The sequence below is a fragment of the Acartia tonsa genome, chromosome 5, assembly GCF_053477335.1.
Source record: "Acartia tonsa isolate MP-2025a chromosome 5, ASM5347733v1, whole genome shotgun sequence".
Lineage (NCBI taxonomy): Eukaryota > Metazoa > Arthropoda > Copepoda > Calanoida > Acartiidae > Acartia > Acartia tonsa.
The window spans coordinates 11,837,847-11,863,852 of NC_137264.1; the positions used below are offsets into that span (position 1 = coordinate 11,837,847).

The window sequence follows — 26,006 nt, forward strand, 5'->3', positions numbered from 1 at the left end:
AAGATAATGGAGTGACTAGATGTTGAAACATACGGGAATACAGCTCTGGTACTCGACTAAAATATGCAGGGATATTAAGGGATAAGACAATGGAGTGACTAGTTGTTGAAACATACGGGAATACAGCTCTGGTACTCGTCTAAAATATCCAGGGATATTAAGGGATAAGACAATGGAGTGACTAGGTGTTGAAACATGCGGGAATAGAGCTCTGGTACTCGACTAAAATATCCAGGGATATTAAGGGATAAGACAATGGAGTGACTAGATGTTGAAACATACGGGAATACAGCTCTGGTACTCGACTAAAATATCCAGGGATATTAAGGGATAAGACAATGGAGTGACTAGGTGTTGAAACATACGGGAATACAGCTCTGGTACTCGACTAAAATATGCAGGGATATTAAGGGATAAGATAATGGAGTGACTAGATGTTGAAACATGCGGGAATAGAGCTCTGGTACTCGACTAAAATATCCAGGAATATTAAGGGATAAGACAATGGATGTTAGATTGATATGCATCCCAATTGATGATGGATAAATTACTACATCTTATTGGATGAAATTTTCGTGCACTTAATGGTTAATTTGTAACCAACCAATCAAAATTCAATAATTTTAATCTTTTGCAGCGGTAATTTTGCTTATTATTGTTGGGAATGTACATCAATTTATCATCTATTGTTTAATTCCTTCAGATCTCTATGAAAAAAAAAAAACTTTTAGGCTAAAACGAAAAGTTCAAAGACTTTTATTGAATATCTACTTAAAGGATAGCTACACTGTCTCATGGTAAGGACGTTCAAACTTTTTTTCGCGGGGGGTGAACCGCCCCTTTAACTCTCCCCCCCATTACGCCACTAACCTAGTATTATTTCATCAAAGAAATCTACCTATAGAAATGTTTGTGAAAGTAATGTTTTGAATACAAAAATCAAACATTGGTTTCTAGAAAAATAACCAGAAAGTTAGGGATAAGATGTGAGTATTTAGATACATAAAAGAAGAGTTTAAATTGGACCACATAAAAACACATTTGATTAAAAACATACTAATTACTCTCATATAAACGCACAGTGCATACATAAATATTTCAAAAATATCACTTCTTTTTGGTAGCGAAGCTACTCTATAATATTGTCTATCTGTCCTTCCGTTTGTCAGTCAGTCCGTAAAGCGATAGGGAAAATGTAATATTATCGACTGATATTCAAGAATTAACGTTCGAAATTCTTGGTTAAGATTCCCTTTACCAATAAGCATCCAGTATATAATTTTCTTAGTCTGTCAGTTTGTCAGGCATGGTACAATTAATATACATTTTAAAACACCTGCTCTTTAAATCAATGTCAATATTTCCAGAAACATTAAACAAAGTTTTTGTGCTTCGCTACTTATTGATGTCATACTTGTTTCTAATCTAAAAGTTTTTCTTAACCTATCTAAAATCTGACTCAATATCCCTGGAAAACCTAACCTAAGCATGTTTTTCTCTTTCTAATATTTTATTCAAAATACTAAAAATGACAAGTATGAACAAATCCAATAGCATAAAAAAAGTTCAACCAATATGCAGTATAATAAAAACACAAGAATTTTAACTATTTCATTTTAAAACTTAGAAGCAAAGCTTCTCTTTAACCATCATCTCCCTGAAGATGCATACTCATAGTCTATCACAAAACCCCCATCCTAAATTTGGAGAAAAAAATTTCGTTTGTTTATTTATTACTTTAGATCAGGTCAGGTTTTCCTAGCAGAATTAGGGCACCGAATGTATAGGCCCCGCAAAATTATAACCCCCCAAAAAAACTACACCGACCCCTGTATTTTCATTTTGTTTTTAAAATAAAGGGGGGATTACGTTCTCTACAGGCATTTTGAAAGAAAGCACCAACACTTTATAACAATTTTTTTAAAACTTCACTAAAAGTGAAACATTATAGTCTTTTTTAGATAAGCTATGCTACTGGTGAACGAAAAACGGCAAAAATATTTGCTTTTCAAAGGGTTTTGTTTAAAATATCAAAGAAGTTTGCATTTTTATTTCTTAGTTGACAAATAACGCAAAGGAAAATAAACATTCAAATAAATTTCATGGACATAATATTTATGGTGGTTTGCCTCAAAGTATCTAGTCGAGCAAAGAAACCACTCATCTTCTTATTTTTGATAACTTAAACATAGAGTGGGGGGGGGGAATTGGTTTTTTTCTGCTTCTTTATGCAAAGCCTATACCTGCTGGGCAACCCAATATAACCTAACCTACAGTATAACACTAAACCCCCCCCCTCCCTCCTATTTCCAATTTATTTTCAAAAGCGAAGCTTTTCTATAATTAGGGTCGGTCCGTCCGTACGTCTGTCCGTAACGGATAGCTTTTTTCGGTAATTTAGGCATGTTAGAATTGTCCTATCGATTTCAAACTTTGCAGGGTGATTCCTTTAATAGTTAAGTATGATTTACAAAGCGTAGCAACTCTATAATCATTACCAGAATGTCCGTACGTCCAATTTGATTTTTAAAATTTTTAACAACAAATTTTTATGGGATCTAATTATCCGATTGATCTGATTTTTTGTATTTTGACTCCTGGGACAATAAAGTAAACTGTTATAAACGAAGCAACTCTATTATCAAGTCCTAAAAAGGTAAGTATGTCCATAATTAATAAATATTATCCTGTATCAAGCAGTTTTCAACAAATTTACTTACAATTTTGCTTCAAATCTTATACATTTATATTCTGATTATTCAGTTCTGACACTATACAAGTGTCAATGTCAGTTTGTTCTATCGTTTCAGTGCTTCGCTTTTATGGATGTTGTCATCCTTGTTTTTTAAAAATTGGTGAGAGGGTGTTTCAGTACTCGCATAGCACTTTGAGGAAAACCGCCGTTCTTTCTTTTACTTACCCCATAATAGCGATAGTTACGTGTTCTAAAGTCAGTTTAGCCCCGGCTTCTAGTAACAGTGATATGATTTCTTCCAATTTCTCGGGGTCCTAAAAATATGCAATTTAAAACAAAACTCCTATGCGTTAATTCTATAATTTGCTTTTTAAAAAGTAACAGAATGTTTGTCTGTTTGTTTGTGTAGCGAAGGATCTTGCTAACCGATGAACCGTACTATGAAGCTTCATATAGGCCTAAAGAGGGTTTAAAACAATTTCTGGAAGAATACCACTACCGTCCCAAGAGAAATCGCCGCTAAAAATACTCCCCCCCCCCCCCCGAAAACTTATTGGAATATAAGTTGTCCAGTATCACTTTGATGACTATCTATCTATAAATCTAACCTTGAACTTAATCAAAGTGATAGGTATGATACTAAGTTGTCTGTTATAATATCCATCCATCCATCTATCTACATATATATCTATCTTTATTTGATATCAAACTATCTATATAACCACTGATAAATCTAACCTGGCACTTGATTAAAGTGATAGGTATGATACTAAGTTGTCTGGACTGACACCCATCTAAATCACAACCAAAAGCTATCAGCTCTCGTACTATGTCCACATAACCTGAAACAGTTTTGTACATTGATGTCATTGGTTGAAATGTTTGGACACTATTAGTTTAAAAATGAAAATTCAAAGTACCCAAAGTTTTTGACTCAACAAAAAAGATAACGTGGATCCAAAACTTTGGGTACCAATGTAATTTACAGTCCAATGTACCATCCCTCCCTGGTCCTTTTCATCTAGGTAACCTATAATTTATAAATTCTACAGTCAAAATAATCTACCAAAAGTAAATTACCTTTAGAAGCAGCAACTTGGAACGGATCTACCCCTCTGTCTTCTTCGTGGCGAATTGTTAGGTCAGGCCTTAAAAATATAACCTTATTATGTAAATAAATAGATATTTTCTGTTTATTATCTGTCTAATTCTTATATAAAAGTAACAGGATGTGTGTCTGTCTGTATTTGTGTAGCTTAAGATCTCACTTACCGCAGAATCGATATGAAGAAAATTGAAGAAAAAAATTTAATGCAAATTTTTCTAGGGGCGAATTATCTTTGAATACCTTCCCAAAAAGTAGTTTTAAACCTTTCAATGACCTAATTGAAGCTTCACTGTAAAGGAGAACCATATTGGTAGGCCAGATCTTAATCTAAAGACACACAGCATCCTGTTACTTTTATATAAGGATAATTGAAATAAATACTTCAGAACATTTAAAATGTATTCAACAAACAAACAAAGAGATAGAAAGGCTGTACTACAAATGAAAAAAGTTACCTTGTTAATAAAATTTTGCTAACATTGAGATGATTTTTGATGATTGAAACAGTGAAAGGGCTCATTCCATCGTCATTTCTGTTTTAATTCATTTAATAACTTTAGATTCTATTTAAGCAATTTATATATCCTAACCAATTAATGATCATTAAATACAACCACAAAAATACAGAAATAATATGGCTTTCAGTAAGTAATAATTTATATTGTAAATGTAAATAAAATAGTCTAAATTAAACCTATAACTATGGATAATGAAAATGAGGATTGCATTGTATTATGAACAGCTTTCCGTGGATAGTAAAATATCAGATTAATTCCAGTTAAGCTGGCCCCGAGCGGCCGAAGGCCCAGGCCAATTAAACTGGTATTGATTCTATGACTTTAATTTTTAATATTCGTGAAAAATTGTCTTAAAACAATGCGATACATTATTTTTCAATATAATTCTGAAAAAGTAATAATCCACCGGATATTAATCGATTTTCTATATTTCATCTCAAGTGATTAAAATAAATGAATTCCTGATATTAATGTCGACATCTTTTCTTTCTAGAATTAGATTTAATATTTGTGTGTCTCCTCTCATACAGGCGAGTCCTTATAGAACATCATTAGTTAAGCACAATGAATATAATAGTACATACCCAATATTGCTAAAAAAAATCTACAGAAAAAAATTTTAGGTGGAAACGTTTGGAAACTGCTAGTTAAAAGCCAACGAATAATAAAAATGATTATAAAACTTTGGATAATAAACAGTCCAATGTCTCCTCCCTCCCTGAGCAATATAGCTGTTTTTGGAATATTTAAACATTTTCGGGAGGGTTGGTGACAAAAAAATCTTTCCAGGGTTAAAACAAATTTCTATTAGCAATGAGCATATAGATCAAGAATATTTGAGATCTTAAAAGACACTGTAATAACTCCAACTGATTACACATTGAAAACTAGGGGGGAAATGTGTAGGTATACTTAACTATTGTTACCTACTTTTATTATCTATAACTATATAATGTAACTCTAAAATTTGGAAGGTTTTTTTTATTTTGTTTTTAAGATTTTTTAGACTATTTTAATATTATTGCTTGAAACTGATACCTAGAGCAGTTACTCCATCTTTTCCTTTCAGATTTACTTGAACATCAGTTCGGGCTAACAACATCCTAAAAAAAGGAGAGATTAATTCATTTTCAATTGTCCTATTTTTTCCTAACATATTTTAAACTAGCGGCTACTTGAAAGAGAATAAGGGATTTATTTCAAGAGGAAAAAATAGTTAAAATCCTTCCCAAGACGTATGAAAAGCTACACCACTGTATGAAGAACAATATCGGTACACACAGACAGACACAGATCCTATTACTTATATACAAGAATAATTCCGATAGATAAAAACTATTTCTGAATCGTGTTGAAAAAACGTGTATTGTACCTATATTATATTTTTACTAAACTACACACAAAATCTTGATTCTATGATTAAATTAATGTTTGTCATTTCCTCTAAGAGGTATTTAAGATATATAAACAAATATGTCAACTCCAAATATAATTAAAAACTCATATTAGGATAAAGAATGCACTTTGGTGTTTTTTAAATCTGTAAAAAGTATATTTGATACTTTTCTAAAATTAATACTTTTAGAAAGCCAATTAAGCAAGCCCAAATAAAAATAATCAAACTTAAAAATAACAAATTGACAAAATCCTTGAAGAATGTAATTCTGCTTTTTATGACTATCATTGAGGTAAGAAAGTGGTGTAGATTAATTTACATTATATTTTATTTCTTCCTGATTAGCAATTAGTATTATTGCTATTAAATTAATTTTTCTTCTACATTGAATAAACAGAAAAATGCACTTTATACAAGCGACAGGGAATGTATTAATTATAAAATATTATTCAAGATTTTTCATTTATATTTTTGTTTACAAAAATTCTCATTTCAATTCAACATACTAGTTACTTCACCCCTTACCTCAAAGGGAAAAAAATAGCCTAAAACAACTCCCAAAACATTCATAAAGCTTCCCTTTAAAATACAACCCATTAAGACCAAAGCAGCGGAGCAGATGTTTCCGAGATCTTTGGCTGTAGACAACAAAATATTCTTCATCTGTAGATTGAAGCTATTGGTTTAAACGTTTGGACACTTAACTTTAAAAACCAACCAATCAAAATTTAATAAAAAACTACCCAAAGTTTAATGTTTAACGAATAAGAAAACGTGATTATAAAACTTTGGGTAATAGTGTAATTAACAGTCCAATTACCCCTCTCTCCCTGTCCACGGTCCTGTCACCAAATGATTGTGCTATTTCACGTAATTTTCTCCAGGTAATCTTCACATACAAATAGTTTCTTACTCTTAATCTGACGATTATTTGCTTTCCAATAAATTATTTTTTAGGCCTAACCGTTAAATGATTCAGTCTTAAAGCAGTTTTTAAAGCTTTCCCTTGAAGTGTCTAGCAAGCACAAAAACCGACCCTCCTTATTTTTTATGCCTAACCCCTGCATCTAGATATACTTATCAATAACACTTGAACTCACCCCCCCCCCCCCTATCTTAAATATATCTTAAAATGATGGGTGGGGGGGGGGGGGGTTCCTGTGCTCGAATTGACACTTCATGGGGAAAACCTATAATTTCTCTCCCTGCCCCCTTTATTTCCCTAAATAACTTTCGGTACTTTTGCATCTTGATTTTATTGTATATGAATCAAGATTTTGTTTAATTTTTGTAGATTTTTTATGTGATTTTGGTGGATTTTTCACGAAAACAATTTTGCCCTACTAAGCGAATAGTGGGGCAATTTTTTTTAAGAATCCACCTCAGTAGTTTTCATTTCAAGCATTTCTATCAAAATCAATATTTTAAAACTACACTACTTTTGTGATCGCCAGAACTCTATTATGCAATGCAATGTTGTATATTATATAAAAATATACAGGATGGAGTGAGTGAGATGCATTTATCCCAGGAAGAGAGGGGACATTGGACTGTTTATTACACTAGTCCCAAAGTTTATAACAACGTTTTCTTATTATTTGGCATAACAACTTTGATGACTTTTTATTGAGTTTTGATTGGCTGGTTCATTAAGGTGAGTGTTTTAACGTTTTATTACTAATTGTAATTTACAGAAGGGGAAATTTTGTGTATCATTATTAGGAATGTACATCAATTTATCGGTCATTGTTTCATCCCTTTAGATCCCTGAATTTATCCCCAGATGACAAAATATTAATCTCCTCAATCTGACTATTAATCAAATTTCTTATATATACACTGCACTTAATATAACCTACAGATAGTAGGTAAACTTTTTTATAATTACATTATTTCTACTTACATTTGAGTTATTTTGAGTTTTCATTGGCGTGCGGGAGAGTGTAGGGGGTGTCAAACGTCACCTTATGGTTTTAATTAGGGATGTTTTATTTCCCTATTTTACCCCATCAAAGTGTATACTCCCCTTGAAAACCCTGTGCACCCAATATTATTCATATCCCAAGCAAATGATCATCAAAATGGATGTTTTGACATCTTAGATCTTTTTCAGGAAAGCTTCATAAATGTATTGGGATGTTTTAGTACTACCATCTCCCAAACTCAAGAAGCAAAGTCCCTAAAGATTAGGGGCCAAGCTTCATCGTCATATAAAAACGGATAAGATGTACATCCGTCTGTCTTCAAAGATGGAGCTATACTTTTAGTAATTCCATATACCTAACACCAAATTTTAATTGTAAAGTAGCTTCACAATAACAAGTTTAAAAAGAATTGCTTAAGATTAAAATATTCTACCTTGCAATTTGATAATGTCCCTCAATACAGACCAACTTTCGTGGAGATCTGACCTGTCTAAACTTTTCAACCACTAATTTTTATCTATAAATTACCTTGCAATTTCATAGTGTCTAAACTTTTCAACCACTAATTTTAATCTACAAATTACCTTGCAATCTCATAATGCCCCTTAATGCAGGCTAACATCAGTGGGGACAGCTCGTTTCCCGATAAAATTGACGTCCAAATCTGACCTGTCTAAACTTTTCAACCACCAATTTTAATCTACAAATTACCTTGCAATTTCATAGTGTCCCTCAATGCAGGCTAACATCAGTGGGGACAGCTCTCGTTTCCCGATAAAGTTTACGTCCAGGTCTGACCTAGTGAGAAGCTCCGATACTATATTGGTAAATCCACGGACACAGCACATCATCAGCAAACTATCACCGTCCTGATATAGTGGAATGTCATGCATTTGTCTTGGTTAAGTACATAATAAGGGGGGGGGGGGGTAATGCAACCATCTCGTAATCAGTGAGCAAATGGTACTTAGAATTCGAATTTCCATCTGAAATTTTGCATGAGTAATCCTTGGTAGGTCTATTTTCCCTAAATCGAACAAAAAGTTGGGAAAGTAACGGCTAACGGCTGGCGACTCAGCCGTTTTGCCATTTTTTGGATATCTATATTGCAAATTAGTCACGAAACCTATCTCCACATAATACTCTTTTCCACTCCAAAACGATATCAAAGAGTTCTAGACGGTAGCTGTTGGTACTAGAAGTTTAAAAAATGGTTATTGCTATCATTTAACATGAATTAAACCAAAAATATGTTTTAAAAAGTAGATTCATACGTAATTGATGATGAATTTACCCTGAAAATAGACAAAAAACGGCTAAACGGCTGAGCCGCCAGCCGTTACTTTTCCAACTTTTTGTTCGATTTAGGGAAAATAGACCTACCAAGGATTACTCATGCAACAGTTCAGATCGAAATTAAAATTCTAAGTGCCATTTGCTCACTGATTACGAGATGGTTGCATTAACCCCCCCCCCCCCTTACAGGCTGGCCACAAAATAGTATAAAATAGTATGCAGGAAAAAAAATGATTAGTATGTAAAAATTAAATAGTAAATAGTAGGAAATAACATGCTTTTAAGTATGCATTTCTTGAATAGTATGTTAATTCAAAAATAGTGACAATAGTATGTTTGTGGCCAGCCTCTAATAATCACACTTTATTGAAGGGTATTTTATAAGTTAGATTGGGGGTGGTTTAAGGTTAAGGAAAAATACCTTTCTACCTTATTCTCAATTTATTTCAAAATAAGATGGAGGTTGTGGTGGATTAAAAACGGTACAGGGCAATCAAAACTGATATCAATTCATTAACTTTTGATATTACTATCTACGGAAAACTATTTATTAAACTAGAAGATTAATAACTATTAACTATCTAGCTTCAAGCATAATTGCGTTACTGTTTGTTTAAAGGATAAGTAAGATAGAAAATGTTTCTTATGAATGACGGTCCTTTGGACTCATTGATAAGCCCTTCAAATATATGCTTAGTAGCTGCGCTTATTAGAGGTTGATGATCAACATTCAATTAAATCTAATTAAAAGTTATCAATTACAATGCTGTTATGTATTAAAAGCGTTTTAATACTTTTCATTTAGTTTAAAAATAATGCATGATATTTTCCTTTGAGCTCCAATCCACATCCACATCTCTTCTTTCTAACAACACCTAAATGGAGAAGTATGTAACCAATGATGAAAAACAAAATTAACCCTTTAATGGTTAAAAAGTATAGTTGGTTGAAAATTTTGGACACTGTGATTTTGAAATTAACAAGTGGCATACACAGCAATTCACCAGGGGAGGAGTGTGAAACCATTAGGGGGTGAAAAAAGGGGAAGGAAGGCCTTAAAACTTTAAAATTAAAGGGGTAGGAGAGGGGGTTGTTGATACCCCAATACCACACGCAAGGTTCTATATAGAGTACCCAAAGTTTTAAATCCAGCAAAAAAGATAACTTGACTCAAATCTTTAGTTACCAGTGTAATTTACTGTCCAATTTCCGCCCTTCCTGCCTTAATAAAAAACAGCTATGCTATAAAATATATATATTCAAGGCCATAGAATTATAGAATGAGGGTAAAGCAATTTATTTTGTTAAATTAGAATTGTTGCCATTAATTTGTACATTCTAACATTAGGGTTCAATCAATGTTACAAAAATTCTTGTTTTTAAAATCATCAGAACACTTTTACTTTTACTCAGGGAGGGAGTGGATTTTAGACAGTAAAGAGGACTATCCACGAACAAGAGCACGTGATTCTAAGTACCTTCCAGCATTGATCCTGAGTATTTTCTTTCAGAATATAATAGGTCACTATCAATAATTAATATATTGACGAGAAAATTTATGTTTCACCACTTCAAGTTGAAGAAAAGTAAAAAAATGTCCACTATTTTTCATTAAAATTCTATCAAACGTTTTGTTGAGTTCGGGGTGTCTTTAATTGTCCATGTTGTCAAATGATAAAAATTTAAAAAAGTCAAAAGCACATTTACTATATCTCATATGTATGTTTAAATTGATGCTAATATGGATTAATTTACAATCTATATAACACGAGTATTCGCATATGTATCATCAAATATCAATTTTATTAAAAGAATTAGCTTCATAACAGTTTTCCAAATCAATTAAAATACCTAAAAAAAACATGGTGAAACATAAATTTTCTCGTCCATATATTAATAATATATGGTGTCCTATTATATTCTGAAAGAAAATACTTAGGATCAATGCTGGAAGGTACTTAGAATCATGTGCTCTCGTTCGTGGATAGTCCTCTTTAAGTGGTACCTAAAGTTTTATAACCACTTTATCTAATTCTTTGGCTTAAAACTTTGGGTACTTTTATTAAATTGAGATTCAAACTACTAGTGTCCAACTAATAAATGCCTACAGAACGGGTAACTTTGTTTATTATTATTGGAGAAGTATATTAATATATCGTCCATTGTCTTATACCTTAAGATCCCAAAATAGTCCTATTTTACTTTGTGATATCTATTATACTTTTTAAATTTGAAGCCGAAGGTAAAATGATGTACATCCCCGCCACCAATATTAATAAACAAAATAACCCATTCTGAAAATTAAGATTATTGATTGAAAAGTATGGACACTGCTAGTTCGAAATAACCCAAAAAGTTTTAAATTTCGAATTTTTAATCAAACGAATGAGAGAGCGTAATTATTTAATACCTACTATTGCAATATTGGAAAAACACTTTAAACATCCAATTAAGATGCTCTCTGAAATAAATGCACTTCCAGTAATGTTTAAACAAAACCAATACTGTTAAACAGCGAAAATGATTATAAAAAGGCTTTAATATTTTACCAGAAAGAGATGGGACAATTGGCTGTTTAATATACTAGTCCCCAAAGTTTTATAATAACGCCTTCTTATTTGTTGGCTTCACAACTTTGGGGACTTAAGTAAATTTTGATTGGTTGGTTAATTTAGTTGAGTGTTCGAACGTTACAACCACTAATTATAATCTGTAACATCATAAGGGATGTACATCAATTTATCTACCATTGTATTATCTCTTTAGATCCCTGTATTTCACAGAACTATTTAAGGTTCTATAACTCAAAATTGTGTTTTTTGTCAAAGAATTTAGTTTTTAATAAAAGAGAAGCTGCGCTGCCAATAATCAGGGTTCGGCAGCAGCGCGTCAGCCACCAAAAAGCGTCATGAAAATCAACCCTTTACCATTTTATAAATCAGCTGGAAGTCTAAACTGGCTGCGCGGCTGCCGAGCCCTGCAAATAATACCTTGACTAATTGTGGATAGTTCTGATAGCAGGCAGTGATAAGACACGAGTATCCAGAGCTGCTAACTATATTAACGTCTACATCACGTCGAGTTAAGATTCGTAAGGCAACCTAAAAAATCTATGAGTAACACAGAAAAATAGTAAGATAAATTTTATAAAAAAAAACTAATAATCTATTACATGAAGTAGTAAGGTTTTATTGTCTTTAGCTAAGGATTTCGATATCTATTGAAATGATTGAGTTCTTTATTTTATGAAAACTTCAAAGTTTCCCCGTAGGTATAGTTTTAATGTATTTCACTTTTAGATTTAAGTCAAAAGATGGTTTTAGGCTATGATTCTGCATTTAATACTCTTTAATATGCTTCCCTACCCCTTCGAATACAGAGCTACTAGATGCTAGGGGTGCAGCCGCTACTTTAGTTATTAAGTAGTTATATTGTTAAAATTCGAACATTTTTAAAAACAGGGTAGTCAATAATAGAAGAAAAAGACTAAACCCACCTCTACATAACCATGCATACAGGCAATCATAAGGGCAGAACAATGATTGACCTCAACATGATTGGGTTCTGTGTCCTCTCTATCCAGCAGTAGTTGGACTAGGTTTACATCTCCCATACCTGAAATAATAGAAAATAAGGTTCCATTAATGAAACAACACCCTCATTCCTAACATGCTGAAACTGGTATCTAGGATATGTTTAGTCAATTGAAAACCTTAAATAATCAGGATGTTTTTAAACACACCAATTTATCGTCTATTTTCTTATCCATTAAGATCTCTATAGATATGTTTTATATTAAATTCTTATCAATTGAATTTTAAAGTTTCTAATGAAATTTTGGTCGGACCTATGGAGGACATATTATAGTATTTAAATTAGTAATCTGAACTGATTGAGTTTCTATTTTATGGAAGGTATCTGTAAAGTAGCTAAAATGTACTAAATATTGGCATCTAGCATATGATGAGGGGGGGGGGGGGGGGGTAGAGTATGTTATTAATAAAGCTTCCCTAAAAAAGTACAACCCATCAGACCAGCAATTTTCGACTTCTTATGACAAAAATAACCTTATTACTTTGATTACACCTAGATTATAACCAGAGATAAACGTTACATTTAAAAATCTTATACCAAGGCAGACAAAGATTTAAAAAATAAAACAACAAACCTGAGGCAAGAATGAGGGCAGTGAATCCATAATTACTTTTGCAATTAATATCCAGATCACTACGGTCATAACATTACTATCGTGGTTCTAAAGGGATAATACAAGGGCTGATAGATTGATGTATAAACCCGATGATTATACACCAAATTACCCCTTCTGTATATAACAATTAGTGGTTGAATTGTTTGGACACTTAACTTAATAAACCAAGCAATCAAAATGCAATAAAAGTCCCCAAACTGTTAAGCCAAAAAATAAGAATAAAACTTTGGAGACTAGTGTAATAAGCAGCCTAATGTCCCCTCCCTCCCTGCATTACTATGGATAAAAGGTCAAGTAGATAATTCTGCATAGGTTAGCTCAGTAAATCAATTACAAAAAAGTTTCTTACTTTAAACTCAAAGAAGGACTGATCATTGGACTTTTATTGAATATGATTGGTTGGTTCATTAAAAAGAGTGTCAAGCCGTTTCAACCACTAATTGTAATCTACGGAACGAACGGCATAATTTAAAAGTCATTGTCTTATTCCTTTAGATCCCTGCTTTAAACTAGACATGGACACGCAAAGATACTATTTTATAGGTCCCAATGGCCATATAACTGACGAGAAATCATTGAAAATAAGACTAATGGAAGAAGCGGAAACTATACGCCTTTTTTTCCAAAAGGCATAAAAAATTAGTTATGATTATGTTTAATAGTAATTTATGCCTGCGTTGTAGGAAAAGTTTGACTATTTCTATGTTGGATTTCACGATGGCTTTGTGCAGTGGTGGTACTTTGTCCTTTGGGAGGATACAGATTGTCATTTAGGAAAATATATTTTTATACAATATAAAACAAAACTAAGATTTCGTAATTAAGATACCTTCCTATTAACTTACCTCGAAATTTTAAAGATGAAAATAATACTAGATGATAAACAAAATTGCCCCTTATGTATATTTAAAATTATTAGTAAAGTTTGAAACCAACTTATTAAAATAAAAAAAAACAGTACCCAAAGATTTTAAACCAAAGAATAAGATAAAACGTAATTATAAAACCTTGGGTACCAGTTACAGTCCTATTTAATCTCTCCCTGTATCATATCTTATTGATACAATCCACTTAATATTTTTACTTTGTCTATCATAATAGCTAGGTACGTATTCCCAATATGATATCACATACATAAGCGTAGCTAATTTACAATACAAATGAAGTAATGACGTCTGTTCCTCATCTCCAAGGTTGACATCAATATTTGTGTTGAGCAGAAGTTTGTTTGATGTGGCAATGTTTCCATTTGTAGCTAGTATCAAATACACCATTTATGATTGTTAAAACTTTTTTGGAGGATTTTTTTCATAAAACTTGTGGATTTTTTAAAGATTGTAGTTATTATAATTTGAGTTATTCTTTTTATTATTGGAGAAATATCAAAGAAATTTTATTTAATACAGAATTTTACATTTTTAAGTTTGTAACTATTACAAAAGATTTTATTGAGCTTAGGTACCAACAGAAAGTTTTATAATTTTGTTTAAATATCCAAAACTAAACACTTTAGGTTTAACACTTTTACAAAACAAGTTTAAATAAAAAAAAAAAAAGCAATGTTTTTAAGATAGGTACCTATACAATATTTGTGGTCTAATTTTGATATCAAAATAATAGTCACTATGTAAAATATTATCGAGAAACAAGAACATCTTCAATTCTTTTTTTTAGATTATGACTTGATTTAAGGAGTGGTCCTAAAATTATTCTAAAAGTATAGGGCTACTAACATATTTGTAGTAAAAATGGTGTAAATGCCTGCATATGACAGAGGGCAATCTCCATAACTATCTCGTGCGTTGACGTCTACTCCCGGTAGGTTCAATAAGAGGTCAACTATCTGAAAAGATAATAAAATATATACTTAATTAGATAATCAACCATCTATAAAATGCTGGTCTGAATGAGATTTACTGTTCAAGGAGACTATATTGGTATCTTTAGGAGGTTTTAGGCTATTTTCTTTTCTTTCCCGCCCTTCTCTAGAGGGGCGTAGCAACTAATAGATGTATAAAAAAAAGGCTGAACATAGGATGGAAAACTAATCAATATTTGTTACTAGTTTTGAGACAGCTGACCGACCGCGAATACTTAAGGTCTTTTTATTTTTGTGTAAGTGGACATTTCTTTGTAAAAGGATGAAAGATATGACTTACTTTAAAGTTTAAAACCAGTTCAATTCGTATGTTAGTCTGTATGATTTAATTTCATACTTTGTAAAATCAAACCATTTACTTACATCGTCATGATTATTTTTCACAGCCAGCAGCAGTCCAGTGGATTTTGTGTGATCTCTTAATTAAAATAAAAATTATTTAGATAGGGAAGTATTTAATTTTAAATTTCTTAAAACATACCAGGTCAAAAACATAACATTAATTTATCTTTTTCATTTTAGAGAAAAGTTTATGTTTTAACGAATAATAATTAACACCTATTTCTTAATTAAATCCTATTTATTTGTACATTTTAAATAGCTACCTATAAAAATCTTAACAAAATTATAATTTTAACGCAATGAAAAATGGCAATCCGATTATCACAAGCCTTCTATAGAAACCAAAGAACATAAAATATGAAATAAACAAAGATATCGAAATCATCATACTGAACAACGAAACAGATAAAGTTTTTTTTACCTATGGTTAATATCTACAGTATTTGCACATGAATTAAGGCACTCAACAACCGTAAAGAAATCTCCAGTCTCACAGCCAGTTAGAAAACGTTGATTTGCCTCCAAATCATACCTGTAATAACAATCTTGTAAAGCAAAGCTTTTCAACATTTAGAGTTGATCAGTCTGTCCTTTACATACAGCTCTTATCGCTAGTTTAGGCTTGTTAGAATTGTCCTAACGATTTCAAACTTGGAATGATGATTCCTGCGATCGTCCGTATTAAGCATCAGGAATAAGGTATAACCAACAAGCAAAATAAATATAAAATAATATTTGGGGGGCAAATGGAGAGGTCGTCAATTTTACGATGTGTTGCCCCCCAACGACAGCTGAAAAACACGTACAGGTTTCGTGATTTTCTTCCGAATTAATTTTGTTATTGGTATGAGCTGATTAAGCATCCTTTTTTTTAGTAATTTTGGGGTAGATTTATACTTAATTTTTGTTTAAACTTCTAAATAACTCCCCAATGTTTTGATATTAAATGCGTCTCTTACTCTTTTGTATATTTGTTTGTCTGGCAGTCAAATTTTTTTAGCTTCGCTATTTTGGACGTTGTCAACCTTATTTGAAGAATAACACCGCCAACATTTTTATGACTGAATCGCCTAGTTGGTGAAATAACAGACGTGTGATTAACGGATTGACTAAATTATCTCTAAAAATAGAGGAGAAGCACAACAAAATGATATTGATGCTATTTCATGCTCTGAGTTGATGAAAATTATCTTCCACCCCCCTCTTCCTTTCAATCAAGTTATATAAATTGAATATCTATTTCACTTAAATATGTTAATTCAATTAATGCCCTAAGCATTTTAACAAACCAAACATGATATTGAATGAGTCGAGGGGGCACGAGCTATTTGTAAATCTACCCACCGGGTGGGGACCCTTTCTTCTAATTGGGTCTTTTAATAACATACAATAGCGGTTGAAATATCAACACAGGAAAGTCCCTACAAAAGAGCAGAAAGTAATTTGCTAGCAGGCGAAAAAGGTCCCCACACTTAGGCCAGGGGTTATACATCTATACTTAAATATGTATTGAACAAACCTTGGATCTCTGTAAGGATTTTCCATCACTTGAATCTAAAATCTCAGTTTTTACATTTGTACATCTGAAACTATCATACAAAAAGATAACAAAAAATATTAGGTATTTTTTCTTCATTTTTTTAGTATTTTCAAATACAGGTACATTAAAAAATACATACAAATAACATTTTATTTTATTAACAAAAGTTAAAATAAATAGCAAAGATTTATTACAATGATCTAAGCATACTAAAATACTGGATTCAACTATTTAAAAATTCTTTTTTGAGACATTTTTAGATTTTTTTTTATCATAGTTACTTAATTTGATGATTTTTTGCTAAATTTAATCGTAGGAGCTACGTTTAAAATCAGCTTATTTTAATCTAAAAAATATTTTAAGATTCTTTTTGTATTTTTATCACTTTTTATTGTAACAAATGATTATATTTCTAATCATATGTATTTTGTCCATTTTTTTCCGCAATTTTCTTGATGCAATGTAATATTTTCTCGGCACTCCACATAATTGGTTGAATTATTCAACCATCAATCTTGGAGCAATATTCATGGACATCAACTCTTGGAATAAAAGCTTGGCTGCGTAAGGAAGCTTCACCTGAAAAAAAAAAACACATTTAAGGAATATTGGGTTTATTAGCGACTAAAGAAAAGCTGGTTGTCTGACAGAATTTTGATTGGTAGGTTTATCAAGTTGAGGGTTCAAAGGTTTCAACCACTAATTGTAATCCCTGTCAAAATATTATGTTACAACATTAAAGTTGGCCTTTTTTTTACAAATAAAAGTTAATTTGAACTATAAGAAATTCATTAGGCAAAATAGTTTTTCTGTTCTTAAATAAAATGATGTACATCCCCAATGATGATACACAAAATTACCCTTTCAGTTGCGCAAAATTAGTGGTTGAAATGTTTGAAAACTCAACTTGATAAACCAATCAAACATGATTCACGAAGTCCACAAAGGTGTTAAGCTAACGAATAAGAAAACGTTACCGTAAATCTTTCTTATCTCTCTGGATAAAACGGCACTCACCTGTGAGATTTGAGTCTTGTTCTTGCAATTTTTGCACTCGAAAGTATTATTCCGCAGGTTGGCAATTGCAATTAGGCCACAGAAATTGCATATGTGAACTCGGTAGGGGTCGCTCACCTCAAACAACCTCTCCCTAAAAAGAAAACATTATATAGGTAGGTATATATTTTTCTAGTATGGCTTCGAAACCGACTGATATCCGCTGGATTGGAATCAATATTGAAAAATCATGTTTTGCATCGTATAACAGAGAATTTTTTCACCAATATTAGAATATAAAAAATAAAATTATTATAAGTTTTGTTAGCACGGGCGTTGGACACTAACTGTACTACCCAGTTTTTAAAAAAGCACCCAAAGTTTGTATGTCAACAAATATAAGAATATGTTGCTGGAATTTTAGTGAAAAGATTTTTTGAAAGTCCATCCCCGGAAAATCACAGGGTATTTAAAAATGATTTCAAGCAGAAATTGTTTTGTCTTTTCCTCAATTTGTAAATAAAAATAATAGCTCATGTTGAGCATTTTATGACAAATAAATTAAGATACCTATAGATTTTTATCATTTAACCAATTAAAAGTTGAAGGATAATAATAGTTAATTAAATTAATTGAAACTTTTCTGAACGCACCTAAGAAACTGTGCGGCACCGTGAGAAATTTGACAATCACGTTCCATCTCTCCGAACCTAAACAAATACAGCAATAAAATGATGATTAGATGTTTTTTAAGTTATCCTTGAATGTTCAAATATTACATATTATTAATCTAACTAAGTCCCTAGCTCTGTATAGCTGTCAATCTATCTATCTGGCTCTACAGGAACTCTGTTTGTCTATCTATTTATCTATCTATCTAATTTACCTAAGACCTCCATCCCTAGCCCTACCCTCGATGGGCTGCCTGACCAGGATCTGTACAGGACCTCTGTCTGTCTGTCAATCTATCTGTCTGTCTGTGTACGTGTCTATCTATCTATGTATCTACCTTTCAATCTATCTTACCTAAGACCTCCATCCCTAGCCCTACCCTCCATGGGCTGCCTGACCAGGATCTGAACAGGACCTCTGGCACGAGAATGAATCTTGTCGTCCACCATATGCTTCAATCTAAAACAAGGACAATCATGCATCCATAAGTAGGTAGCACAGTAACAATGAAAGAGAACATACTCTATTGTAAATATTTTTTAACATTAAGTATAGGTAAATGTGTCTAATCTCGGAAAAAGCTGGTTTTACTTTTTAAGAAGCTTAACAAATGTGGTTAGGTGCATGGAACAGTCAACTTAATAACCCAACCAATAAACATTCGGTTAAAGTTGTTAAACCAAGGAATAAGAAAAGGTTGTTATAAAATTGTCCCCTTTTAATCTCTTGTTTGGGTAGTTTAAAGTTATTTTCCTGTCCTCCCCTAGAGGATAGGAACGAAGAAACTAGTACCTACCTAATAAATGGGTAACAAATTTTACCTCTGATAATAAGTAGGACCAAGGAAAATCTGCGTAATAAGCTTCCTGCCCGTGTGACCGGAATACATGACCTCGTTGCCTCTGCTCTGGTACCCGTACTCAGACAACAGCTTGCTGATCTTCTGCACGTTGACGGCGTCGTTGAACGGTGTGGCGTCACCAATCTCGCCCTTGTTGGAGCCAACCTTGCCCTGCAGGCACTCAATTAAATGGCCAATGGTCATACGGGAGGGAATGGCGTGCGGGTTGATAATAATGTCAGGCGTTAGGCCCTCGCAGGAGAAGATCATGTCCTCCTGGCGATACTGGATGCCGCAGGTACCCTTTTGCCCGTGGCGAGAGGCGAACTTGTCGCCAATCTGCGGGATTCGAACCGAACGCACACGGATCTTTGTGAATTTGTTGCCGTCATTGTTCAAGGTTAACATAACCTGTAGATAGGTGTATGAGTTATTATTTATATTAAGAACTAATATCACAAAAAGTAAATGGATATTGGATAAACGGACTAAGTGAGTTACATAACAGATCGTACACATCTTAGTACGAGGGCAGTTTATTTTTCATTTCATCCATATTATAAGCTAGCTATTAATAGTTGAATTTCTCGCTTTTGGGAATCATATTGTCCAAAATAAGACTACAATGTGACAAATTCCTATTAATTTTGACAGATTTTTGTGTCCCATTGTCCATCTAGGGCAATAAATCTGATTCATAATAATTCATCCCTGATCAACAATTCCAGTTTCTGAGTTACGCAAGAATGTGGAAGCATCTCTCTTGCTGTACCTCTGGTTCCTACCATCCAGCTCGTCATCGTTCTCAGGTAAAATAATCGTTTTACCGATAATAACGTCGTCACCAGAAACCCTAAGGCCTGTAGAACATTATTAGTATTAGCATTCAGGGATCTAAAGCTGAAAGGGAGTGTGTTCAATGAGCTGTTTAGTACAATAGTCCCCAAAGTTTTATATTAACGTTTTCTTATTCATTGGCTTAGTAATTTAAGTTTGATTACTTGATTTTCGATGCAAAAATTGTTTTGTATTTGCCTTTTAAATAAATAAATAAACGTATAATATAATCACTTTCGTATTCGAGTTTTAAAAGAATAGAACGATTCTTTCAAAGTTTAATGCTAATATTTTCCTGGAGCAATGATTCCGTCATCGTCCAACTTGTCATAGATAGCGTTTCTCATTCCCTGGGCAGATTAACACAATTTAATAAAGTATTTGGATGTGTGTGTGCGTTTGAGTAGGTGTAACTTATATTCTCATGGGGCTTCATTTTTTTTTGTCATTACTATACATACTAGTTGCTTTGTCCCTCTCATATAGGGAAGCTGTATTCAAAGATTTAAAAAAAAAGCTTAAACCTATCTCAAGACTTAAATCTAAAAATAAACTAGCCTATAACCATCTAGGCCAGAACGCAACTATTTTAAAATGGAGAACTCATTCAGGTCAGTAGAAAATTAAATCTTAAGCCCCAACAAACTACTTTATAAAATACGATTGATTTCAGAGGTAAATTCTTAAAAAACTTTTGCCCCACTAAAATCAGTGAGGCAAACTAAGAATTTAGAGGGGATAATTTAGCCTTACTAAAATTTTAGTGGGGCAAAAGTTTTTTAAGAATTCACCTATAATTCACTATAATAATGCATAGTTTGCAGTCAGTAGGATAATTCTTCTTTAAAAAAATTAATTGTGTAAATCCCTGGCAAGTTTCGCGAGTGGGCTTCTCAAAAGTTTCATCTTGGTCATTTCTCTTCAATTCAGAATCCTAACACATTTAAATTAAATGGAAAAATATAGATGGTTACCTAATAAAAAAATCAAATCGCAGTAGTGTATTTCGAAGCTTGCTTTCATTAATAACAAATATTTCAATAACTTTATAATCACGTTATCTTAATTAAAAACTTTGGGTACTTAATTGAATTTTTGTTGGTTTGTTCCGAATTACGTCCAACCTTTTCAACCAATAATTCTAATCTATTTTCACTGAGAATGTGTACCAATTTATCGTTCATTGTCTTATCCAAAGATCCCAAATGCTTTAAACTCCTACCTTATAGGATCTCATAAAGACAGATCTCATGTAGCCTCTGTCTACAGCAGAGCTGTTGAGAATAACACTGTCCTCCTGGTTGTATCCAGTGTACGTGGCAATGGCTACAATACTGTTGATACCTGCGGGCAGCTCAGAAAATCTTAACAGAGACGAATCTTTTACCAATTAGTTTTTAAATCGCAAAATAGTGATGCCAGGTTGCAACAAAAGTTACTGTCCTTTCGAATTTAGTTATAAATGAAACAAGCCCAATTTAATGTCTTTAAAACAAGTTTTGAATTATTACTAGTGATGGGAATCCGGATCCGGAATCCGAATCCGGAATCCGCCCAATTTTCGGCCAATTTTGGAATCCGAATCCGGATCCGGAATCCGTTTTTTATAGCGGATTCCGGATTCTAAATTGGTAGGCTAAAATTACCGTCTTTTTTCTTACAACTCCCTCTGTTTGAAGGCAAAGATCAAAAAAAAAATTTCTACATAACAAATTTTAATAATTACTAATGTGATGTAAATGTTTTAGTTATGCTGGAAGTCAACACTTTAAACAAATCAAGGCTTCAACCAAGTAACATAGTGATAAATTAACGAAAAAAGCTATCCCTCTGTGACGGACGGCCTTTTAAAATACTGCTAGAATCCGGAATCCGAATCCGGAATCCGCCAAAAATAAGAATCCGGAATCCGCAAGAATCCGTCACTGTTTTTGACGGATTCCTTCAGAATCCGGAATCCGAATCCGGCCCAAAAATTCGACGGATTCCCATCCCTAATTATTACATACCTTAAGCAAAAAGATATAAAAATTTACACATATACAAAAAAATATCCTACTACTTCATGGGATTAAAAGTTATTGTAATACTTACAGACAAAATAAGCTCTATCAGAAAAAAATTAATATGGAAAGTGTGATTGACAAACAAACTTTCTGGAGATCGTTGTTTAAGAGGTCCTTGGGGCCATATTATATATCTTTGAAAAAGTACAATTTCTACCTCAAATAGTCCATAGATCTGGTGGTAACTAGAGGTTTCTGTGGGTAGTAGAGTACATGGGCCAGGGTGTCCATCCGCACGTGGAAGTTGGTGATGTACACGCCCATGGCTTGCTTACCCATAGCAGATTGGTAGGTGTTCCTGAAAGAAATATTATATTGAGTAACAGGGTGTCTGTCTGTGTGTAGCGAAGTATCATCGTTTTATGGCAGCTGTCCCTTACTAGTTGAAAGTTTTAAATAACAGGATGCTTAAGTATCGGACCAATATGGTTCTCCTTAACAGTGAACCTTTTTATAGGTCCTGGGAAGGTATAACTACTATTTTAGGAAGGGTACCTTCACCCTTCAAAGAGAAATCGTCTTTGGAAAAAAAAAACACCACTAAATAATTTTCTTATCCGTTGGCTCGAAATTTTTTTTTGAATTTTGATTGGTTGGTTCCTCACTAGATTTCTCTTGTCCCATAAGATCCCTAGTCAATCTCATTACTAACAAACAATGCCAGAGTTTTGCAGATGTCTGATTTTAACCTACCCTATATCTATCTATCTATCTATATATCTATCAGTGTACCTGGGAAACTGGTTGTGATCAGGGAAGGGGATAATGGATTCACAAACTCCTAGGATCATAGCAGGATGTCTGTCTCTCCAACTATCCATCTATCCATTTATCTACCTATCAAACTATAATCTATCTATTTATCAGTGTACCTGGGAGACTGGTTGTGATCAGGGAATGGGATAATGGATGCACAAACACCAAGAATCATGGCAGGATGAATCTCACAATGTGTCCAGGTCTGACAGTACATGGATCCCTCCTCCGGGGCCTTCAAGTTCTCAGGGCTTACCTATCCATTAAAATAGTATTACAATAAGTCAGGGGTGTATATATTCTGCTAAAGGAAGGGGGGGGGGGATGAAGAATTAAAAAAACAGTCCCGAAAACATAATATCCCCTCCTTGGGTGGAAAAAATACAAGAAAAATATGTGGGAGAGGGAAAATAATGAATAAAATAAGGAGTACTGAAAACATTTTTCCATGTTTCCCCCTAGAATATCTTCACTCACCGCAATCATAGTAGTTTCCTCCTCCATAGTATCAATATACTCTACAACCCCAGATCCTACGAGGTCCTGCCACTGGAAGTTATTAAACTCTCTCTCCTTCAACATGTCAATGTGCCTGTGCCAGTTTGATACTTAAGATCTCTAGCCAACACATTAATCAAATACTAGGGCAATCAGGGAGGGAGGGGACAAGGAGCCGCTTATTACATAGTTCCCAAAGTTTTATAAGGATGTATTCTTATTTGTTGGCCCAACAACTTTGGGGATTTAGTGAATTATGATTGGATGGAACATTAAGTTAAGTGTTCAAACGTTTCAACTACTAATTTTAATATTAGAAGGGGTAACTTTGAGCATCATTATTGAGGATGTACATCAATTTATCGGCCGTTGTCTTATAATTATAAGCTAGAGAAGGGATTATTTTGTTTGTCATTGGGTATGTGTGCATCATTGTCTAGGCCTCTAGGGGCGTATCCGCTATTAGAGATATAAAGTATAGAGTCTATACAGAAAAGTTTTTTTAAAAGTATCATTCCTTGTTTTCATGAGCAGTTTGCAGTCTTCGACAATAAGCAGCGGCCGACAGATGCGGCCCGCGTCTGTGTAAATGCGGATTTCGCGGTCACGGATATCGCGGATCATGGACACCTCAGCGTTAATGATATCCATCTGACGACGCAGTTTCCTAAAAAGATTAGACTATATTTTTAAAATGTGTATGTAATTGTAAAAGCCTTCCCAAGTATTTACATATTTTTGTTGTACCAAAGCTACTCTATAATTCATTTTGTCTGTTCGAAGAGCTAAGAGGGAAATTTGATTTTCTCAGTTGCTATTTTAGATAGACAGTATAAATGGTACTATGCACGAACGAGACCATAAACCATGCTGAAACTTAATATTTTTTAGTTATAAACCTATTATACTCACACACCAAAAAATAATGCTGGAAGGTGCTTTAAATCACTTGCTCTTGTTCGTGCACAGTCCTTTTTTAAGTGAAGAATTTATGTAGCAATGACTCAGCATTCATTGTATAATTTGTCCGTTAGTTGGTCTGTCAGTCTCACTTCAAATAACATAAATACACATTTATATTTTTGTTATGATGGTTTCGTGATTTTTTTATGATTTATGGCATATTCTCTCTTTTTCATATTCTTTTTTTATTCCTTAATATTCCTGAGTGTTTCCTCAGAGAGGGAGAGGACAATGTGCTGTTTATTAGTACACTGCACTAGTCCCAAAAGTTTTATAACAATTCATTAGCTTAACAACTTTGGAGACCTTAGAATGTTAATTTACAGAAAGGGTATTCTTATTCTTTTGCTTAACAATGATGGTGATTTTAGTAAATTTTGATTTATTTGGTTGATTCATTAAGTTGAGTGTTGCATTTTAATCACTAATTTTAATTTACAGGCAGAGTTATTTTATTTATCATCATTGGGGATGTACATCAATCCATCAGCCATTGTCTTATCCCTTTAGATCCCTGGTGTTTCTCCTACCTCAAAGTTGTCATGAGCTGATCAGGATCCCTGTGAATACCGACCCAGCATCCGTTGACAAAGATCTTGGTGGCGTCAGCAATGCTGGACGGGGCTATCTCCTCCAGGTTCTCCATGGACCATTCCTGTGACAATATATTCATCAATTTAGGTTTTGGTCAGAGAGAGAGGACAATGTGCTATTTATTACACTATTCTCCAAAGTTCTCTCATTCATTGGCTTAACAACTTTGGGGACTTTTGATTGGTTGGTTAATTAAGTTGAGAGTTCAAACGTTATAACAACTAATTCTTATCTACAGAAGGGGTAATTTTGTGTAACATCATTGGGGATGTACATCAATTAATCGGCCATTGTCTTATCCCTTTAGATTCCTGTTTACTTTCATATAACTTACCTCCAAAAACTCTAGAATGGGGGATGGCGTGTTGCCAACGGAGATATAGGCCATGAGGGCGAGATTCTTTACCAGACCGACAGCAGCGCCCTCTGGGGTCTCGGCGGGACAAATCATACCCCACAGGGTGTTGTGCAGCTGACGGGGTTTGGCCAGCTTACCGTCACGACCGATTGGCGAGTTGATGCGCCGCAGATGGGAGAGGGTGGAAGCGTAGGTCAGCCTGTTCAACACCTAAACCAATTTTTTTTCATGAATAATCAGGTGTATTTATTCTGCACGGGATACCCTGCTAAAGAGGGGGGAGGGGGGGGGGGAATAAATAAAAAATAGGTAGGAGGGGGGGGGGGGGGTGATAAATAAATACAAGTTACAAATGATAAATAAATGTAAGTTACAAATGAAAACATTCCCCTGGTGAGGGAAAAAATAGAAAAATATGGTTACAATAACTCTAATGTACAGAATGGGTATATAGTCAAGTCAATAAAGACATATATAGATTTATCATCCATTGTCTTATCCCTTAAGATCCCTGTG

The 26,006-nt window shown here is 33.4% G+C and overlaps 2 protein-coding genes across 3 annotated transcripts in view; both read right to left on the minus strand.

Moving 5' to 3' along the window:
* On the minus strand, window positions 1–16,970 carry LOC145318756 (uncharacterized). 2 transcript variants are annotated; one of them, XM_080160257.1, is made up of 18 exons: window positions 16,889–16,970; window positions 15,791–15,901; window positions 15,391–15,445; window positions 14,910–14,991; window positions 14,328–14,403; window positions 13,821–13,892; window positions 13,107–13,165; window positions 12,435–12,553; window positions 11,929–12,039; window positions 9,767–9,813; window positions 8,354–8,509; window positions 5,360–5,424; window positions 4,783–4,858; window positions 4,259–4,336; window positions 3,776–3,843; window positions 3,434–3,537; window positions 2,921–3,009; window positions 1–139 (listed from the first exon to the last, which is right to left on the minus strand). In XM_080160257.1, exons 1-18 carry the CDS (start codon window positions 16,912–16,914, stop codon window positions 16–18), a joined length of 1,518 nt encoding a protein of 505 aa, XP_080016383.1. In that variant the 5' UTR covers window positions 16,915–16,970; the 3' UTR covers window positions 1–15. The 2 variants fall into 2 exon arrangements, with proteins under 2 accessions (XP_080016383.1, XP_080016382.1); XM_080160256.1 differs by lacking the exon at window positions 1–139 and adding an exon at window positions 250–388.
* Window positions 16,959–26,006, minus strand: part of Polr2B (RNA polymerase II subunit RpII140) — a 15,044-nt gene continuing 5,996 nt past the window's right edge. The window contains exons 11-25 of the mRNA XM_080160254.1: window positions 25,467–25,700; window positions 25,069–25,193; window positions 24,092–24,242; window positions 23,555–23,668; window positions 23,194–23,333; window positions 22,479–22,619; window positions 21,478–21,619; window positions 21,121–21,189; window positions 20,550–20,602; window positions 20,133–20,277; window positions 19,399–19,832; window positions 18,932–19,036; window positions 18,559–18,615; window positions 17,927–18,059; window positions 16,959–17,488 (exon numbers count right to left, since the gene is read on the minus strand). Coding sequence (XP_080016380.1) covers window positions 17,408–17,488; window positions 17,927–18,059; window positions 18,559–18,615; window positions 18,932–19,036; window positions 19,399–19,832; window positions 20,133–20,277; window positions 20,550–20,602; window positions 21,121–21,189; window positions 21,478–21,619; window positions 22,479–22,619; window positions 23,194–23,333; window positions 23,555–23,668; window positions 24,092–24,242; window positions 25,069–25,193; window positions 25,467–25,700 — 2,124 coding nt within the window. The 3' untranslated portion in view covers window positions 16,959–17,407. The remainder of the gene's footprint in view (window positions 17,489–17,926; window positions 18,060–18,558; window positions 18,616–18,931; window positions 19,037–19,398; window positions 19,833–20,132; window positions 20,278–20,549; window positions 20,603–21,120; window positions 21,190–21,477; window positions 21,620–22,478; window positions 22,620–23,193; window positions 23,334–23,554; window positions 23,669–24,091; window positions 24,243–25,068; window positions 25,194–25,466; window positions 25,701–26,006) is intronic.

What these genes read in the sequence shown, in the direction of transcription:
- LOC145318756 (XM_080160257.1), bottom strand. Translation starts at nt 16,914, where the DNA reads ATGGAAAATCCTTACAGAGATCCAAG. An exon ending in ACTGTAGATATTAACCATAG is followed by an intron (nt 15,446 to 15,790) that starts GTAAAAAAAACT and finishes ATTTTAATTAAG; the next exon opens with AGATCACACAAAATCCACTG. An exon ending in GATGTCGACATTAATATCAG is followed by an intron (nt 4,337 to 4,782) that starts GAATTCATTTAT and finishes GAATTAAAACAG; the next exon opens with AAATGACGATGGAATGAGCC.